The sequence below is a fragment of the Macrobrachium rosenbergii genome, chromosome 13, assembly GCF_040412425.1.
Source record: "Macrobrachium rosenbergii isolate ZJJX-2024 chromosome 13, ASM4041242v1, whole genome shotgun sequence".
Lineage (NCBI taxonomy): Eukaryota > Metazoa > Arthropoda > Malacostraca > Decapoda > Palaemonidae > Macrobrachium > Macrobrachium rosenbergii.
The window spans coordinates 25189880-25204718 of NC_089753.1; the positions used below are offsets into that span (position 1 = coordinate 25189880).

General features: G+C 38.0%; 2 protein-coding genes across 2 annotated transcripts in view; both read right to left on the reverse strand.

Annotated features, from left to right (window-relative positions):
• Nucleotides 1–8393, reverse strand: part of LOC136845052 (uncharacterized) — a 30827-nt gene extending 22434 nt beyond the window's left edge. Inside the window, 7 exon segments of the mRNA XM_067114800.1 lie at nucleotides 536–721; nucleotides 2632–2723; nucleotides 3249–3422; nucleotides 3686–3888; nucleotides 5035–5198; nucleotides 8294–8351; nucleotides 8354–8393. Of these exon segments, the coding sequence (XP_066970901.1) occupies nucleotides 536–721; nucleotides 2632–2723; nucleotides 3249–3422; nucleotides 3686–3888; nucleotides 5035–5198; nucleotides 8294–8351; nucleotides 8354–8378 (902 nt within the window). The 5' untranslated portion in view covers nucleotides 8379–8393.
• Nucleotides 8394–9110: 717 nt separating this feature from the next.
• On the reverse strand, nucleotides 9111–14599 carry LOC136845055 (protein TIS11-like). Its single transcript, XM_067114805.1, has 3 exons — nucleotides 14550–14599; nucleotides 11489–11742; nucleotides 9111–11205 (listed from the first exon to the last, which is right to left on the reverse strand). Exons 1-3 carry the CDS (start codon nucleotides 14550–14552, stop codon nucleotides 10644–10646), a joined length of 819 nt encoding a protein of 272 aa, XP_066970906.1. The 5' UTR covers nucleotides 14553–14599; the 3' UTR covers nucleotides 9111–10643.
• Between the last annotated feature and the right edge of the window lie 240 nt (nucleotides 14600–14839).

Here is a 14839-nt window from a genome sequence, read left to right on the forward strand (position 1 = left end):
TCAAGTGAGCCGAGTTTAGTCATGAGTCATTCTCATGCCTGTCCAAACAGCTGGAAGTACTCTACTGCCCTTGTTTCATACCATTACAGTCATTCCCATATTTGTGACTCAACTCATCAAATTCTGCTGTTTAACAATGCAATGTTATTTCCCAGTAACCTAGCAATCTCTTCATATTGTATCATTTTTAAGAGAAACTGTTTATCATTATCATTAAACAGCCAACCCTAACCATGAAATCAACAATCCAAACTCCACAGGAATTGCTAAAAGCATTTACTTAGATCAAATTCACAACTGTTTCCACCAAGAGCAACTACTTGATTACACAAACGTTACCACTGTAAAACTTTTGAGTCCATCTGCCTATATGCTTCAGACTACCACTGGAATGGGGGAAACTGAACTTAACAATAAATTAATTCTGGAAACTATAAGACCTTCTAGCACATCACATAAATATTTTTATTTAGATTAACACAGCTAATTATTAGTTTAAAACATTTTGTTTGAAATATTGTATGACACTACTCACCTGAGTGATCGTATTTCTTCTATGTGAATACTATTATTGACATCCTTACTGAGGTGGTTGGAGGCTCTCATGTTGTGAGCACGGTAAGTGTTACGTCTGATTTCAGTATCAGGGCAATACTCTAAAAACATTTTATACACATCTGGGTGAAGGCTCACATCCCATGGTCCTTGATGACATCTTGCCCTGTAAATAAATTAAATACTGTATATATAAACCAAATGCAAAATACATCAAGTTATGTCTGCTTAAAATATGGGAACATAGATTTGTCAATATTTCAGTTTTACTTTTAACATATAAATACTAGTTATATATTTTTCCTTTCAAAAAATAAATTAGCAGCTCTTCTGGATCTGTATCAGACTTTTAGTATACACTTTCATAGTAAAAAGCTAACGTCTAAAATTTCAAAAGCTGTTTTTGCATTTTTACACCAGCAAGATTCACATACTAAAAAAAAAAAAAAAAATTCACTATAGATGTAGCCCTGGTTTTTAAGTCCAATACAGTTATAACCTTGAGAAAAGAATAATATAAGTGGTCACCCCACAGTTTATTACAAACACTGTGAAAAGCACCAGTACCTGGGGTAGTACCAGTATTAGGGCTACTAGTTCAAAGTATATGCACCTATTGCCTTGTAGTTGGACAGCTCTTTAGAAAATGGCTAAATCCATAGTTGACATTGTGGTCTTGTTAAGGAGGCGCCCTAGGGTGATGGACAAGGTTAAGGCACTGAGTGCTTTGTTTCTTCAGCTTCGAACTTGGATGCCTGGCAGATGACCTAGGTTAAAAACCAATAAGCAATGGCAGGGGCCATTGACCTTCACTAGGAAGTGCACACTACAAGAAGCTGGGTATCTTTAGTGTACTTAGCCAATGAATATTAATGGAAAGGCACAATTCAGAAGTGGGCCCTGGTCCCAGCCATACACCTGTGCTAAGACTCTTCCAGTTCGTAAATACTAGGGATAAACTGAAAACAAGAAATTGGATAACAAAAATCCTGAATAAAATTGGAAAGACAGAACAGGCAGAAAATGAATTAAAGATATATGGACTGGAAATCTTGGCTGCTTGTAAACCACAGGGCAAAGGAATTGTAAAAGGGATAATGTGTGTATTTATTCAGGAAGAACAAACAGAATTGGTACACATTATTCTAGTACCAAAAGCAGAAAAGGACTATATATATATATATATATGACCGGAGAACAGTGAGCAGTAGCTTACTCCTCACTGTAAGATTTAAATCCTGGTAAGGTTTAAATAAAAGGTACTATGTATTATAGTGGGTTATGCTTTAACATGTTAACTCTCCTGTGAAATCAAAGATGAATTTCTAAAAACTGCAAAATGTTACAGAGGAAACACCAAATCACAAAATAATATGAGAATGGTTGTTGGGTTATGAATTTAAGTGGTAGGACCAATAAAGGTACAAAGTATATAATGGGCAAGGAATGCCCTAGAAAGACTACACACAAATGGATGCATTTTATAGGTTTTTGTGCTACAATAATTTGGCGACCAGAGGTGCTACTTTCCCCAGGAGGATTTCTATATATAAACCTGGTCTTTTAAAGATGGCAGTCATAAAAACCAAGTACATAGCACAGCTATTAATTGATGAGAGATAAAAAGAACAGTGGGAATGTTAGAAGCAACAGAGAAGCTGACGTCAGTAGTAATCACCAACTTGTCACTGCCACACTTAAGTCTGATTTACAAGCACCAAGCAAAAATTTTAAGAGTATCCAGGTTTATTACAGTAACTCTGAGAATGGAAATGGAGAAGCTGTTGCGAATGAATGTCAAAGCAGAGCTGCAGTTCTAGGAACCATATCTGAGGAGGAGCAAACAATGAATGAGGAGTTCTGACATCAAGAATGCCAAATTCTGAGTGCCCAAACTCACAAAAAACTTCACTACTACATCTAAGTACTTCTTAGCAAATTGAAATTGACATTCAATGGCAGTTTTTGTCAACTGAAGTATGCTTTTCAAAATGACATGTATGACCTAAGGATAATAACTACTTAAACTAGAAACATGCACAAAAATCAGCAGTCATTATTCATGTTAATACTAACCTGTCTTGGCACATTTTTTCAAGCAATTCAACAGGAAAGTCTCTCACCATTAATGGATCTTGTATTCGATATGAGAATCTGTTTGTGGACTCCTGCAACAAAATGGATCACTTGAAACTTAAGATCACAGTTCACTATAATCACTCAGCAATAAAGTAGGATATTTCTCATATCACTATTCTTTCAACTTGAACCAAAATTACAGCAAATCTAAAAGAGTTAGTTCCTAAAAACCATGAGATCAATTTTTTCACCAAAGGCTAAAAGTCTGAACTTCTACAAGAGAACCTGCCAACTTAAATGCAAACAGGTGACTCTTCTGTTGCTCATTTCTTTCTAACAAACTTTAAATTTACTTTAGTTACTTTAGAAGTTCACTTATTAAAATCAATACCAGCTACAGCAAGACAGAACTGATACTCAGAGTATATAACATACATTTGCTGGTCAAGGAACTTTACGCAATATATTTTTTCACTATCTCTATGCATAACCAGTTAACTTTACAATGCAGTATCATGATATTAGAACAATAATCTGTGGCATTCATTAAGGCATCTGACAGATCCTAAAAGAGATTACCGGTACCATAATAAATCATCAAAAAAAATACTTACAACAACTTTTTTCTTAAACTCTGATTTGTGGTCCTCTAACTTCTTCAAGACAGTTGCAAGAAGATCAGATTTCTCAGAGGGTAACTCAATCCCATTTAAGCGCGCTTCTAACATGTATTTGCGTAAAACACGCTGCTGAGTTTCACTCAAGTCTGCTTCCCTTCCATATATACTCTGTAACATTCACAGTTCACAGTGGTTTTATTAAACTACTTTTTGACAATAAGAAGTGGAGAGTGAAAGACAAACGACAGAAAGCAATGGGCAGGTGGCAGCCACCTTATGGGCAAACCAATGACTGAACTGTTGGGATCACGAGGGTAGTAACTGAACTGTCCAAGAACAAAATTTCTATTATTATCACTCCTTTCCAAAAACATTTCATCAGTCAAGAAACCCTACGGTACAGTATTAAGAAAATGAAGAATGTTCCTTACCTTACATGCTTCGTAAATAGGCTGACTTATAAATTTGTGAGCTCTTGCTTTCCGAGCTCTTTCGTGAATTTTAAGGTACATGTTGGCATTCATTTCATTGTTCTTGACGGTAAAAAGTGTTTTGACTGTCCCCCACGAAGTATTCAGAGGAGACTCTAACTTGTCTAATTCTTCTATGATATTCTGGAATGATGTTTCCTCATCTGTGGAAATATTAAAAATAGAAATACAGTGATTTCTAAAATCGGGTTTCTTTTTTACTACCAAGGAATGGGCAGCCTTAAATAAGACATATATATTTTAAAATTTGAAAATGAATGGTGGGAAAATATATATGGAATTATTAAGTAATTTATTTTTTCTAGGTATACAAACAAAAGCCTTTATGTACAAGTAATCCTTAACTAAAGGTTTTAACTTTTGTTGATGCTTGGATGGTTACATAACAAGATAAGCAGCATTGCAGGTACTTAGGAGGTGTGCAAGGATTTGTGGGCAATATCCCTAATGCGGAATTAAGTAAAGGTAGCCTGCCAATGCCAGACACCTGCCCTCCTTACCTGAGAAACAAATAATTTTTCTGAAAAGCTGGGGCTACAGTAACACCCCTTACTTGGTGAGTTTTCACCAGGACTGCACTATCATCCTCCCCGCAGGAAGACCCATCTGCCAGTTTGAGTGCTTTCACAAAGCTAGAAAGAAAATGTTTCTGGGGACCTCCTTGTGTCTGCTGGTACTGTACTAACAAAAAGGCACCAATGCTCTGGCCCGAGAGGTGAGGTCCTTTGTAGACAGATCTGCAAGGTTCCCTCTGGGCACAAAAGCATCTCATCTGGATCACCAAAAAGTCTAGGAAGAAGAAACTGAATTCTTGAATCTCTCAGGTTTTGAGATTTTACCACAAACTCAGGAACAATGAGACCAAGAAAGATATGAAAGGCCATGCAACTTGCCAACATGTTTTTCTGAGACTGTCAGCAGAAAAACTGCCTCGAGAATCAGATCTTGATTGGAGATAAAAAGCGATTCATGATACCTCATCAATCTATATCAGGAACAAAGCTCTGTCAATCTGTGCACTATAAATTATCAAAATGCCATGAAAGATATAGTCTATCTATAGCAAAACATAAAATGGTGTTCGTAATCTGTAAATGTATAATAATTACTGTTCAAATACATACTATACTGGTTTGAAAAATATGTAATGACTCATTCTTGACAACTTTTACAGCATTTTCTCTTCTTAAACTTTTCGCGGTAAAGGATGATTATATACAGTATATAGTGGTGAAAAGATATAAAGCAATTTGCACTTGAATTTCTAAATATTAAAGAACTCTACTTACTTCTGGCTCTCTCTTCAACAGCCCAGACTCCTGACTCATATTCCAGCGCCAGTTTCCCAATGCCATTCCAACATTTCTCTGGTGTGAGTTGATCAAACTGTGGTAAGTCTTCTGATCGCAACAAGGCATTGTCTTCAGGTGTATCAAGTGGAGTTTCTGGTAATCTGCAAATAAATGAAGTGATTACATATAAAATAACTAAAGCATTATACTTATACTTTCAAGACATACCTCCAAGCCCAAGACTTCACTGAATACAAATAAAATGGAAGCTTTAACACTAAAGGAAGCAGCAGAGGTACTTTATCTTGACAAATGTTTAGCTGTTTATCTTTTGCTAAACAAACTCTGCAACTTGAACTTTCATTCAAATTCCAAACTTGTGAAATATAAAATGAACACTATAAATCATAAAAAATAGCTATAATGTATACTGTGTATACCTTAAATGCTGCTATGTCGTCATTAAGCATTTTGACCTCGTGTTTTCTCTTTATTGGGTTAGATGTCCTGCATACTTTCAGCCAGCGAAAACTCCCTTGTAATCCCAGTCTTCTTCTAAGCCAATTCTCCATAATTTTTGGATATTCTACTGGCCTCTAACTTGCTCCTTCCATATATGCCAATCCTCAGATGGGCTGTTCCTCTTTCCCAATTTCCATCACAAACCCAAACCATCACAACGTTTGAAATGATAGTCAATTTTCCAGCCTCAAGTGGCAGGTGCTATAAATTATACAAAATTTCAATTTTCCTAGGTACATAACCTAGAGCCTTGTATGTAGGAGTATTCCCAAACACACACTTGAATCATGGGTTGAAGCTTGATAACAGTGGTTGACTGACGGTAGGTGGCTAAGTGCGAGGAAAACCCCACTCACCTGCTGTAAGCTAGGAAAAATATAAACTTGTTCACAATTTGCTATTTGTTCTTATGGGAATACAAACCATGCCTTTTATACAGTAGACTTACTCCTTACATAGGAGGTCAGTCCCCTTCCACTGACTGGAGTTGAGAACCACCACAGATATGATATGATGAGGGTTGCCTTGCAAGAAAGGGAGGTCATAGCTTCTGAATCCCTACTGGTCTGGCAAAATGGTTGGCCAAAGCAGTAGAGCCCTAGGCTTGAGTGTCTCTCCCAAGGTGAGAAGGGGTTACTTAAGAAAGGAACCACTCAGAGAACCATGACACCTCTGGCAGGAGACTTCATGTTGGAAGGAAGTTTGGTCCTAGTAAAACCCAGAATTGGGTGTTGGACTACATTCAACCTAGTCCCCTCTCCATTTTGTTATAAGTGAGGACGAGGGAGAAGCCTCCTTCTGTACCCTGCCTGACTCCAGCATGTACTTCAGCCCAGATGCTTCTCTCAAAGGAGGGAATTAGGATGAAATGGAATCCAGTAATTCCACTTCCACCAGGCTTAGGATCTATGGACAAAATGGAGCTTGGGTGGTTACACAACACACTGGACAGCCATCACAGGTCCCAAACACAAAGTGTTCCGGACTTGCAAGAGCAGTGAGAGGGGGACAACTCATACACTAGGCAAACAAGCCAGCCTCGAGCCTGAGCCAAGAGCGCACTAAGAGATGAGATGAAGGCAGACCTCAAATTTACATGTGCTGGCACGGCATCGCTTACCCCACCTGTGGAAAACCGACCACCGGTGGCAATCAATGTTTTCCTCCCCTGAGGGGGAAACATAAAACGAAGCTTATCAAGACTTCTTATGTGAGGGCTAGACTTCCCCTTTCTTGATGCCTGCCAATAAAGGAAAAGAGAGAGGGGTCAAGGTAGAAGTAGACTACAAAGTAGAAGATGACGACAAAGGAGCTGAAAAGATTTATTGGTATCAAAAGTGGAGTAATCCCCCTTTGAAAACTTGCGAACATCTTATGGCCTTTCTCCTCTGCTACCGAACCTCTCCATTACAAAGGACCTACCCTTGTTCAGCATCACAACTGGTAGTAACACTAACAACAAGGACACACAACATGAAACAATACCTTACATTGTTCACACATTTTATTATTTGCATTCCTGAGCAGTTTTGTTCATGCTGAACATAAATGCAACACCTTACAATACTACATCTTATTCTGTAGGAATAACTGATATTTATTTCTGAAGGAAATGGTAAGTTTTTACACCACCTTCAGTCTAATAATAAGGAACCACAGCAGAAAACTAAAAAAATACTAAAGTTCACATACATTATGGGAAGGAACATAGTGGTCAACAAATAACCAAAGTATGTAAGTAAGCTAAAGTCTTCATAATAATTTATGCTGATGTACATCAGGTTAAGTGGCGCTGGCCCCTGGTCTGATAGGACCAATGACCTTGCTCAGGTTAGGTTCAATTCCTGTATATTTCACTAGTTTCCAAATTTCCCCATCAAAATCCCAGGTTTCACTCTGTGGTCTTCCATTACTGTTGGCATTAGGGGTTGTGTAATGGGTTAATGTACTTTGGGTGGTTTTGGCCGGGTTCCTCATATTTTTATATGCACAACATGACAAGTCATTGGTGGCTTTCATTATTTTTAAACTTTTAATACAAGAAACTTCATGGTGACCTACTTTGTAGAATTACAAAACAATAGGCTAATTTGGCACTGTTAAACACCGCAGTGGTAAAAAAATACAGCACTTGGGAAATTTTTTCTTCAGCACTACAAACACTACCATGAGTGCTACGCTTAGTACCAGGCCCATGGGAATGAATGTTAAAACATACACAAAAGACAAAAAAATATCTCGGTAAGAGTATATGTGATTTTTTAAAGGTGTTTTTTGTGTTTAAAGTATTAAACTAAGGGACTTATTTAAAATTTGAGTTTTAAACCTATACTGTGCTCTCATGTCTCCTTAATATGCATAATGCAAAAATCACACTATAATCTGTCAGAAAATTACCGTTACCGACAATTTCACCGTCATAAGACCACAGCGTAAAAACCCCAATGGAGTGAAATATCAGGCTATCAGATATTCATATAAATAATGCTACAACTTATACTACTAAGATATGGTACATAGATTCCATAAAGGATAGAAATAAACGTGCTCAATATGCTGTCAGCAGGTATACACCCAGTTTTATCAGCGACCTCCCTGTCAGCGCTTGGCCTCGCCGTTACGAAAGTCACTGTCCCAACACCACCCATACGCCTACCGAGGCGGATTGCAGCCTTTTTAAGGGCAAATTTTACTAGATATGACACGACACATGTCCCTAACAATAATTACTTACAGCACGACGTAGCTAGTTTTCGGCCTGACGGTCGTGAAGCCGGGGATGACCCGTAGAGACGTTTTCGTAACATCAACCCTGCCATGGTTGTTTACAAGTGATTCTTCTTCTTCTTCTTCTCGGAATTTGTAAGTTCCCACGGAGCCGGTTACATCATGTGCCGTTGGGCCCGATTGTCCTGCGCAATGTTACATTTTAGTATTCAGTTAAATTATTAGTCTTGTTACAAAGCTCTCCAGTGTCAAATGAGCTGACACCTTTGCGAGACGAGACTTCACTTACAGATCTCTTTGATCGATACCGTAAAACGTTACGTAACGAGATTCTCGGTTGGTTTGAAGTCTTGGGGTCCACAGAAGGCATATCTATTCCATTTGCCTCTGGCAGCACGCTTACAGACCATCTTTAACCATCAGTCCAAGTAAAAGAAAGCTTATTCAAAACGGCAAACTGGTCCTTATCAACTTAATCTTTTGAATTTTTTTTCGTGTTCACAAGACTGACTTGCATGGTGTAAATATTCAATGTCAATATATTCTTGAATGAGGTAGGTAATTTATGAATAAAACTGCTCAATATCCAGTGTTATTTTTCCCCCGTGAATACATTAAACAAACTAAATTATTTTAGATGCAACACTGGGCCTAATACAAGATTAAAGCACTTTCCAGTGTCCATTCACTTCAACTTTTGTGCTGTAACATTTTGTATATGTAATATATATATATATATATATATATATATATATATATATATATATGTGTGTGTGTGTGTGTGTTGTATATATCCAGAAGGAACAAAAGTGAAAAAACAAGTGGCAATGTAACTAATTTTATTTAAAACATGAACATTACCATAAGTAAAAATGCAAGAGTGGACGTATATATATATATATAATGGAGTAGTGTGTGCTACAAGTGTTTAAAGAATACCAGTTCCTTACAGCTTTTCAACACTGATATTCTAATTTATTATTTTTCAAAGGGACATTTGCAGTGGTAAAACAAATTTCGCTAATCCCTATAAATTTTTAAATTCATAACTTCGCATCTTTCTAAATCAGCCCCTTTCAAGTGCATGGCGTCATGAGTCAATGTGTTTTTTTTTTTAACCAGAGATGTGTCTCACTTAACTCGTTTCTTTCTTGGATAATTCTGGTTTCTGGGTCACTGTTAAATTAAATGAAAACAGAAACCCAAATACGGCTGCTAGATATGGGGAAGGGAACCACGCTATGCAATCACTGGGATCAGTTTAAGACACCATAATGTTTTCTAAGTCGACAAGCAAGTCTTTTTTTTATATATATATATAACTGATAAATTATTAAGTACTGTGTTATCGATTTCCGTACAAGAATAAAACTCAGCGTTACTACAAATGGACTCAAAATCTTGTAAGGGCTCAGTATTACAGCTGGCATAACTTCACTGGATTCTTAGTTCTAAAACCACATTAAATTGTTCATGCAAACCAACCTCAGCTGTAAGGGACGAAGCAGTTATACGACCTACAGAAAAACTTTCAATTGCCTTAAATACATCAGAGCATTTGGATATAAAATCTCAGGAACTGTCAAGAAATCCTTCAGTCTAATTCAACCTGATGTATTATGCATAATAGCATATTCCAGTACTTAGACTCACACCAAGGGTATCACTCGCAAAACTGAAACTGAGGATCTTATCAGAATAGGCAATCTCAGTTCTCATTACCCAGAATACTTTCTGGAGCAGAAATATTGCACATTTGTCTCTACTGCCATACTTAACTATCTCCATACAAAACATTAATTAACCACATAGACTATTCATTTCAAAAACAAATACTTTTAAGGGGGTATTTACCACATCCCATTCAACTTTAGAATAAGAAACAAAATACAGTTACTGCATGTCAACATAAAAAGGAAAACTTTAAATTCATGCTAGAAATTAAATTACAATTCAAAATTCAACTGCAAACATAATTCTTGCAGCAGTCACTAAAGAGAGTACGTCAACCAATAAAAATAATTCCCTCTAAACTATAAGCATATTTTGCAACTCCCGATTCTTTTTAGTGCAATATATAATCAATCAATCAATGTTTTGTGTCTATTCATATAATTTAACTGAAAACAAGTACTGTTGTATTCCCATTGACTCTTTTGTATTTACGAACTCAAATTGTCAAAATTAATGTTACTGAGAGTATTTCCAGTTATCTAAAACCATCATATTGCACTTGATTCTTTAAAACATCTCTTAACATTTACATTTACCCTTGTGATAATCTTAGATGCTCGAGTAAATACTTACACTCGTCATCTCAAAGGCACTCTTCAAGGTACAAACTGAAAACACTTGAGTCAAGCATACCACTGCTTTCCAGTTATGTTGACGCTAGTGTCTTTTCCTGCACCCACACCAGCTTCAGTCAGATGATCGTGGCTAATATTAGGTGACGATATGGCCATATGACCGAGTCCCTGCAGAAGTGAAGCAACTGTTCGCGCAGTATCTGTGGAAACTTGCTGTTTATTTTTCAATGGCATAATTAGATCGCGGCCTGCTAAGCAGTTATCATTTACCAAGTGCTGAGGGTCAAGAGGCGATGAAAGCCATTTTCCAGTTTGTTGTGCAGAACAAGGCTGCTGGGTTTTGAAAGAACTGTTGACAGCAGGTCCCGCGTTAGTTTCTGACTGGGCCTTGGCTGAAAGCATTTCTCTTTGGTGTTTATGTATGAGATACCTTCCCGTTGAAGACAAACCACCAATTTCTTCGTGATTGTGTACGAAGTGGCATCGGGTCCCATACAGACAGAAGCCCGAGTTGTGGAAAGACCGACACAGCTCACTTTTGTATTTGGGATGATGGGAGACAGCTCGCAGTTCTGCAAATCCATGGGCAAAGGTGCAGTCCCTCCCGAATCTGTAAAGCATGACATACAAGTGGTTACGTTCAATGGGTGGTGAACTGTACCCTCCCATGTACGTACGTCTGCAAAAATCATCGCTTCCAGGAGAAAGTAAAAATTTACGTAGTAGGTTGAATTCATATTAAGTGACATTATTGTCTAGACCACTCTTCGGAAAAGAATTAAAGGAAACTTCTAACTTGCACCCAACAAATAATGGATGCCTGCCTGATGCACCAAAGAAGATCCCATTGGCGTCTGAATACTAACCCTAGAAGATGGGCTGGAAATACTCACCGGCACACTTTGTTCTCCTCAAAAGCTTTGCAAAGCTCTGTCTTGTATCGTAGCTGGACAACTGGACGGTAGTGGCACTGCGAAGTTCCTTCCTTTCTGTCGAGGCTACTCTCCCGTGCAGCTGACGACGGAGGGCTGAGGAAGTGAATCCACCGGCACCCTGGGGGAGTCCCCTGCCTACTTCTCTGAAACCCATTGCTGGGTGAAGATCTACTACGGATTGGCTGTTTCGGGGTCGAGCGCTGACCTTTTCCCTGTAACGTAAAAGATACGTTAAAGATTTAACGCTGACCTCAACTGTAACAATTATAGCGAAAATAGAATAGGACTAGAATCCATGAGGAGTTTCACACCGGTTTGTAATGCCATACCGAGTGCTTTTGAATCTTGCATTCCTTCTGCTAGTAATCAAAACATTTTTGAGAGCTTATCTTGATAGTTTGGTGAGTCATTAAATATACATTTTGAATATCAGTCTAGCTTAGATAAGAAGCCAGTGCAACCCAAACAGTTATACAGGCGCAATCCTGTCCCGCGGTGCAACACACTTCAATAATATTGCCGCTCGATTTAGGATATTTTTAGGCAGATTTTGATAGAGCTGCAATAATTTACTGTTTATGACACAATTAGTCTTTTTCATTTACAGAACATTTATCAAAATATATTTTCCTTACAAATGCAACATTTCTAAGATAATAACCAGTAACCCTTTCGACAATTTTTTTTTAATTTGAGCACTAAGAGGCAAATTGCAAGACAGTAGTACGCATTATTCACGTACTTCGTCAGCGATCGGAACCACATTACAATTTATATTCAGCTGAAAATCTTTGAGGTTTCTTAAATCGTTTTCCTTCCTACCAACATGAATTCAGGTTTATTTTAATCTAATAATTTCAACCGCTTAAATGTCATCCATTCCTGAACACACGGAGGGCGGGGGGGGGGGGGGGCGGTGTGTGCACATTGCCATATTTTACGGGCAATGCAGTCTTTGTGGTCATTTCGGCCGTAAGTTATTTAGTCCGTAACAACCATAACAACGTAAGAAGTTATGATTACGGTATTTACCGTCATTATTTTATGTTTTACGTACATCCCCAAGGTCCTGGTACTAAACACAGCGCCCATTTTGTACGTAAAAAAGCTCACGGCCTAGACTTACGGCCCAAACTCAATGTAGACAGCAAGTTTGTTTTTCCACATCCTATAAACAGACACAATAATCCAGTGGCTGATTCGTGGTTGCTTTTCAGGTCTAACGGAGAATCTGCACACCTAATTTACGAGAGCAATCTTCACGTAGGCCTAAGGACGATTTTTTTTTTACCCATAAGATTCGTATTTTTGTCTTTTGAATCTGGCATGCAGGAGGCATTCTATAAAATATAGATAGTTATATGTACTCAATTGTACGAGAATTATATGAGAATTCAGCATTTAACTTCGACTTTATACGAGAATTCGGCATTTTATTTCGACTTTATACCAGAATTCAGCATTTAATTTCGACTTTTTACGAGAATTATATGAGGATTCAACATTTAATTTCGACTGAGATACGAAACACAAGACAGCTGAGCATTGTTATTAATTATAATAAATTCCGTCAACAGATGGCGTTGTTATTATACCAAAACAACGGTAAGCTTTAATTCTTGGTGGCAAAAGGTCCTCGACCTTGGTGACTTCGACGAAGGCTCTAGCGTGTGGTTATTCCTGCGGTAACTTTTGTGTAATTTTTTGTTCGTGTTCATACCTGGTGTTGGAATGGAATGGAATATAGTTTGGGCCATAGACCAAACACTGGGACCATTGGTGTCATTCAGCGCTGGAAAGGAAACTGAGGGTATAGGTAGGTTTGAAAGGTGTAACTGGAGGAAAACCTCGCAGTTGCACTATGAAATAATCGTTAGGAGAGGGTTGACAGCAAGTTGGAAGAAATATAATATGGATGGAGGTACAGTAAAGGGAATGAAAGGGGTTGCAGCTCCGAAGGGAGGCTGCAAAGAACCTTTAGTAATGCCTACAGTGGATCGCGTTAGGCGCACTGACGGCCCTACTCACCTACGGGTACTGAAACATGACGCCCAATTTTGCACGTAAACTGATTGGTTTTACCCAAGTTTCTAAATGTAAATATACGTTCAAGATGCGTCACTGCTAATACATGATAAAAGTGTGAAACGAGGCCTGGTGAAGTCGAAGGCTATAACCGTCACTGGTGTGTTGGGAACCTGATTTCATGTTTTACACAACTTTCATACGAAGAAAATTAGAGGACGGGAAAGGTGGAGGGGGTGGGCTGTGAGAACCGCCATTCATAGGTTTCATTTCAAAGAAAAAAGTTCGAATTACATAATGGTTTACCAAAATTACTTTGCACAGTGGTGAGGTGTCTCCGTATATCATCTGTTGCTTTTACGAGGTTAATCATTAACTAGAGTTGGCTAATTTTATCGTGTCCATTTTATATATATACGGTATATATGATGTACATGTTTATAAATATTTATGGAAAATGGGATGGGATATCACATTTTTCTTGGATATAGAGGGTGACACATACTGTATTTGCTACTGCAAACGTCACATAATTACTTTTATTTTTTTATTTTAATATGACAAATGTTTAATATTAACGCAGGTCTCCGAAAAATCGGAACAATTTGAACGCCAACCGTCAAATTTAAATTTGAAAACGCACTCCATGTTGAAATCCCCTGCCCTTGGCTAATCTACTTCTTACCACTTACGCCGTTTTTATATTCCAAAAATACATGAGCAAAATGGAAGTCACAGATTTCATAAAAGGGGGAAAAGCGACGGTTATTTCAGTGCGTAATAACAGGCAGATTCATTTTAAAAATCACGCCCGGGCGTCTCGTGAGAACGGACGCCAATGGCTACCGGTAACTTGCTGTTATAGCTTACTCTAGACTTGCACATTTCACGCCGTATTCCTCTCGGTACAAAGTATTCCACGTCACCGAAATCGTCGCCATTTGTTGGAAAACAAAACTAAATCGTTCTGAGAAATAGTTCGAAAAAAACTTACCATGAATTCATCATGCGAAACATGTCCATCCCTGCCAAGTGATTCTTGACAACTGGAGATGGCGTCTGCTTGCAATCTTTGTCACAGTGGGTTTTTCCCGCCAGAATTCGAGTCTCGATTAAATCACTGCTTGAAACTTGATTTCTTTTATATCTTAAGCTCTAAACCATATCAGCTTCTTAGCCCTTAATTTTGGAGAGCGATAATATGTCGTTTTATGTCCGAACTTGCAATATTCACGTTGCACTCACGTTTGAATTTTCCATCATTACTATATATGCATTGCTTTC

What these genes read in the sequence shown, in the direction of transcription:
- LOC136845055 (XM_067114805.1), bottom strand. An exon ending in GAGGAGAACAAAGTGTGCCG is followed by an intron (nt 11,206 to 11,488) that starts GTGAGTATTTCC and finishes CATGCTTTACAG; the next exon opens with ATTCGGGAGGGACTGCACCT.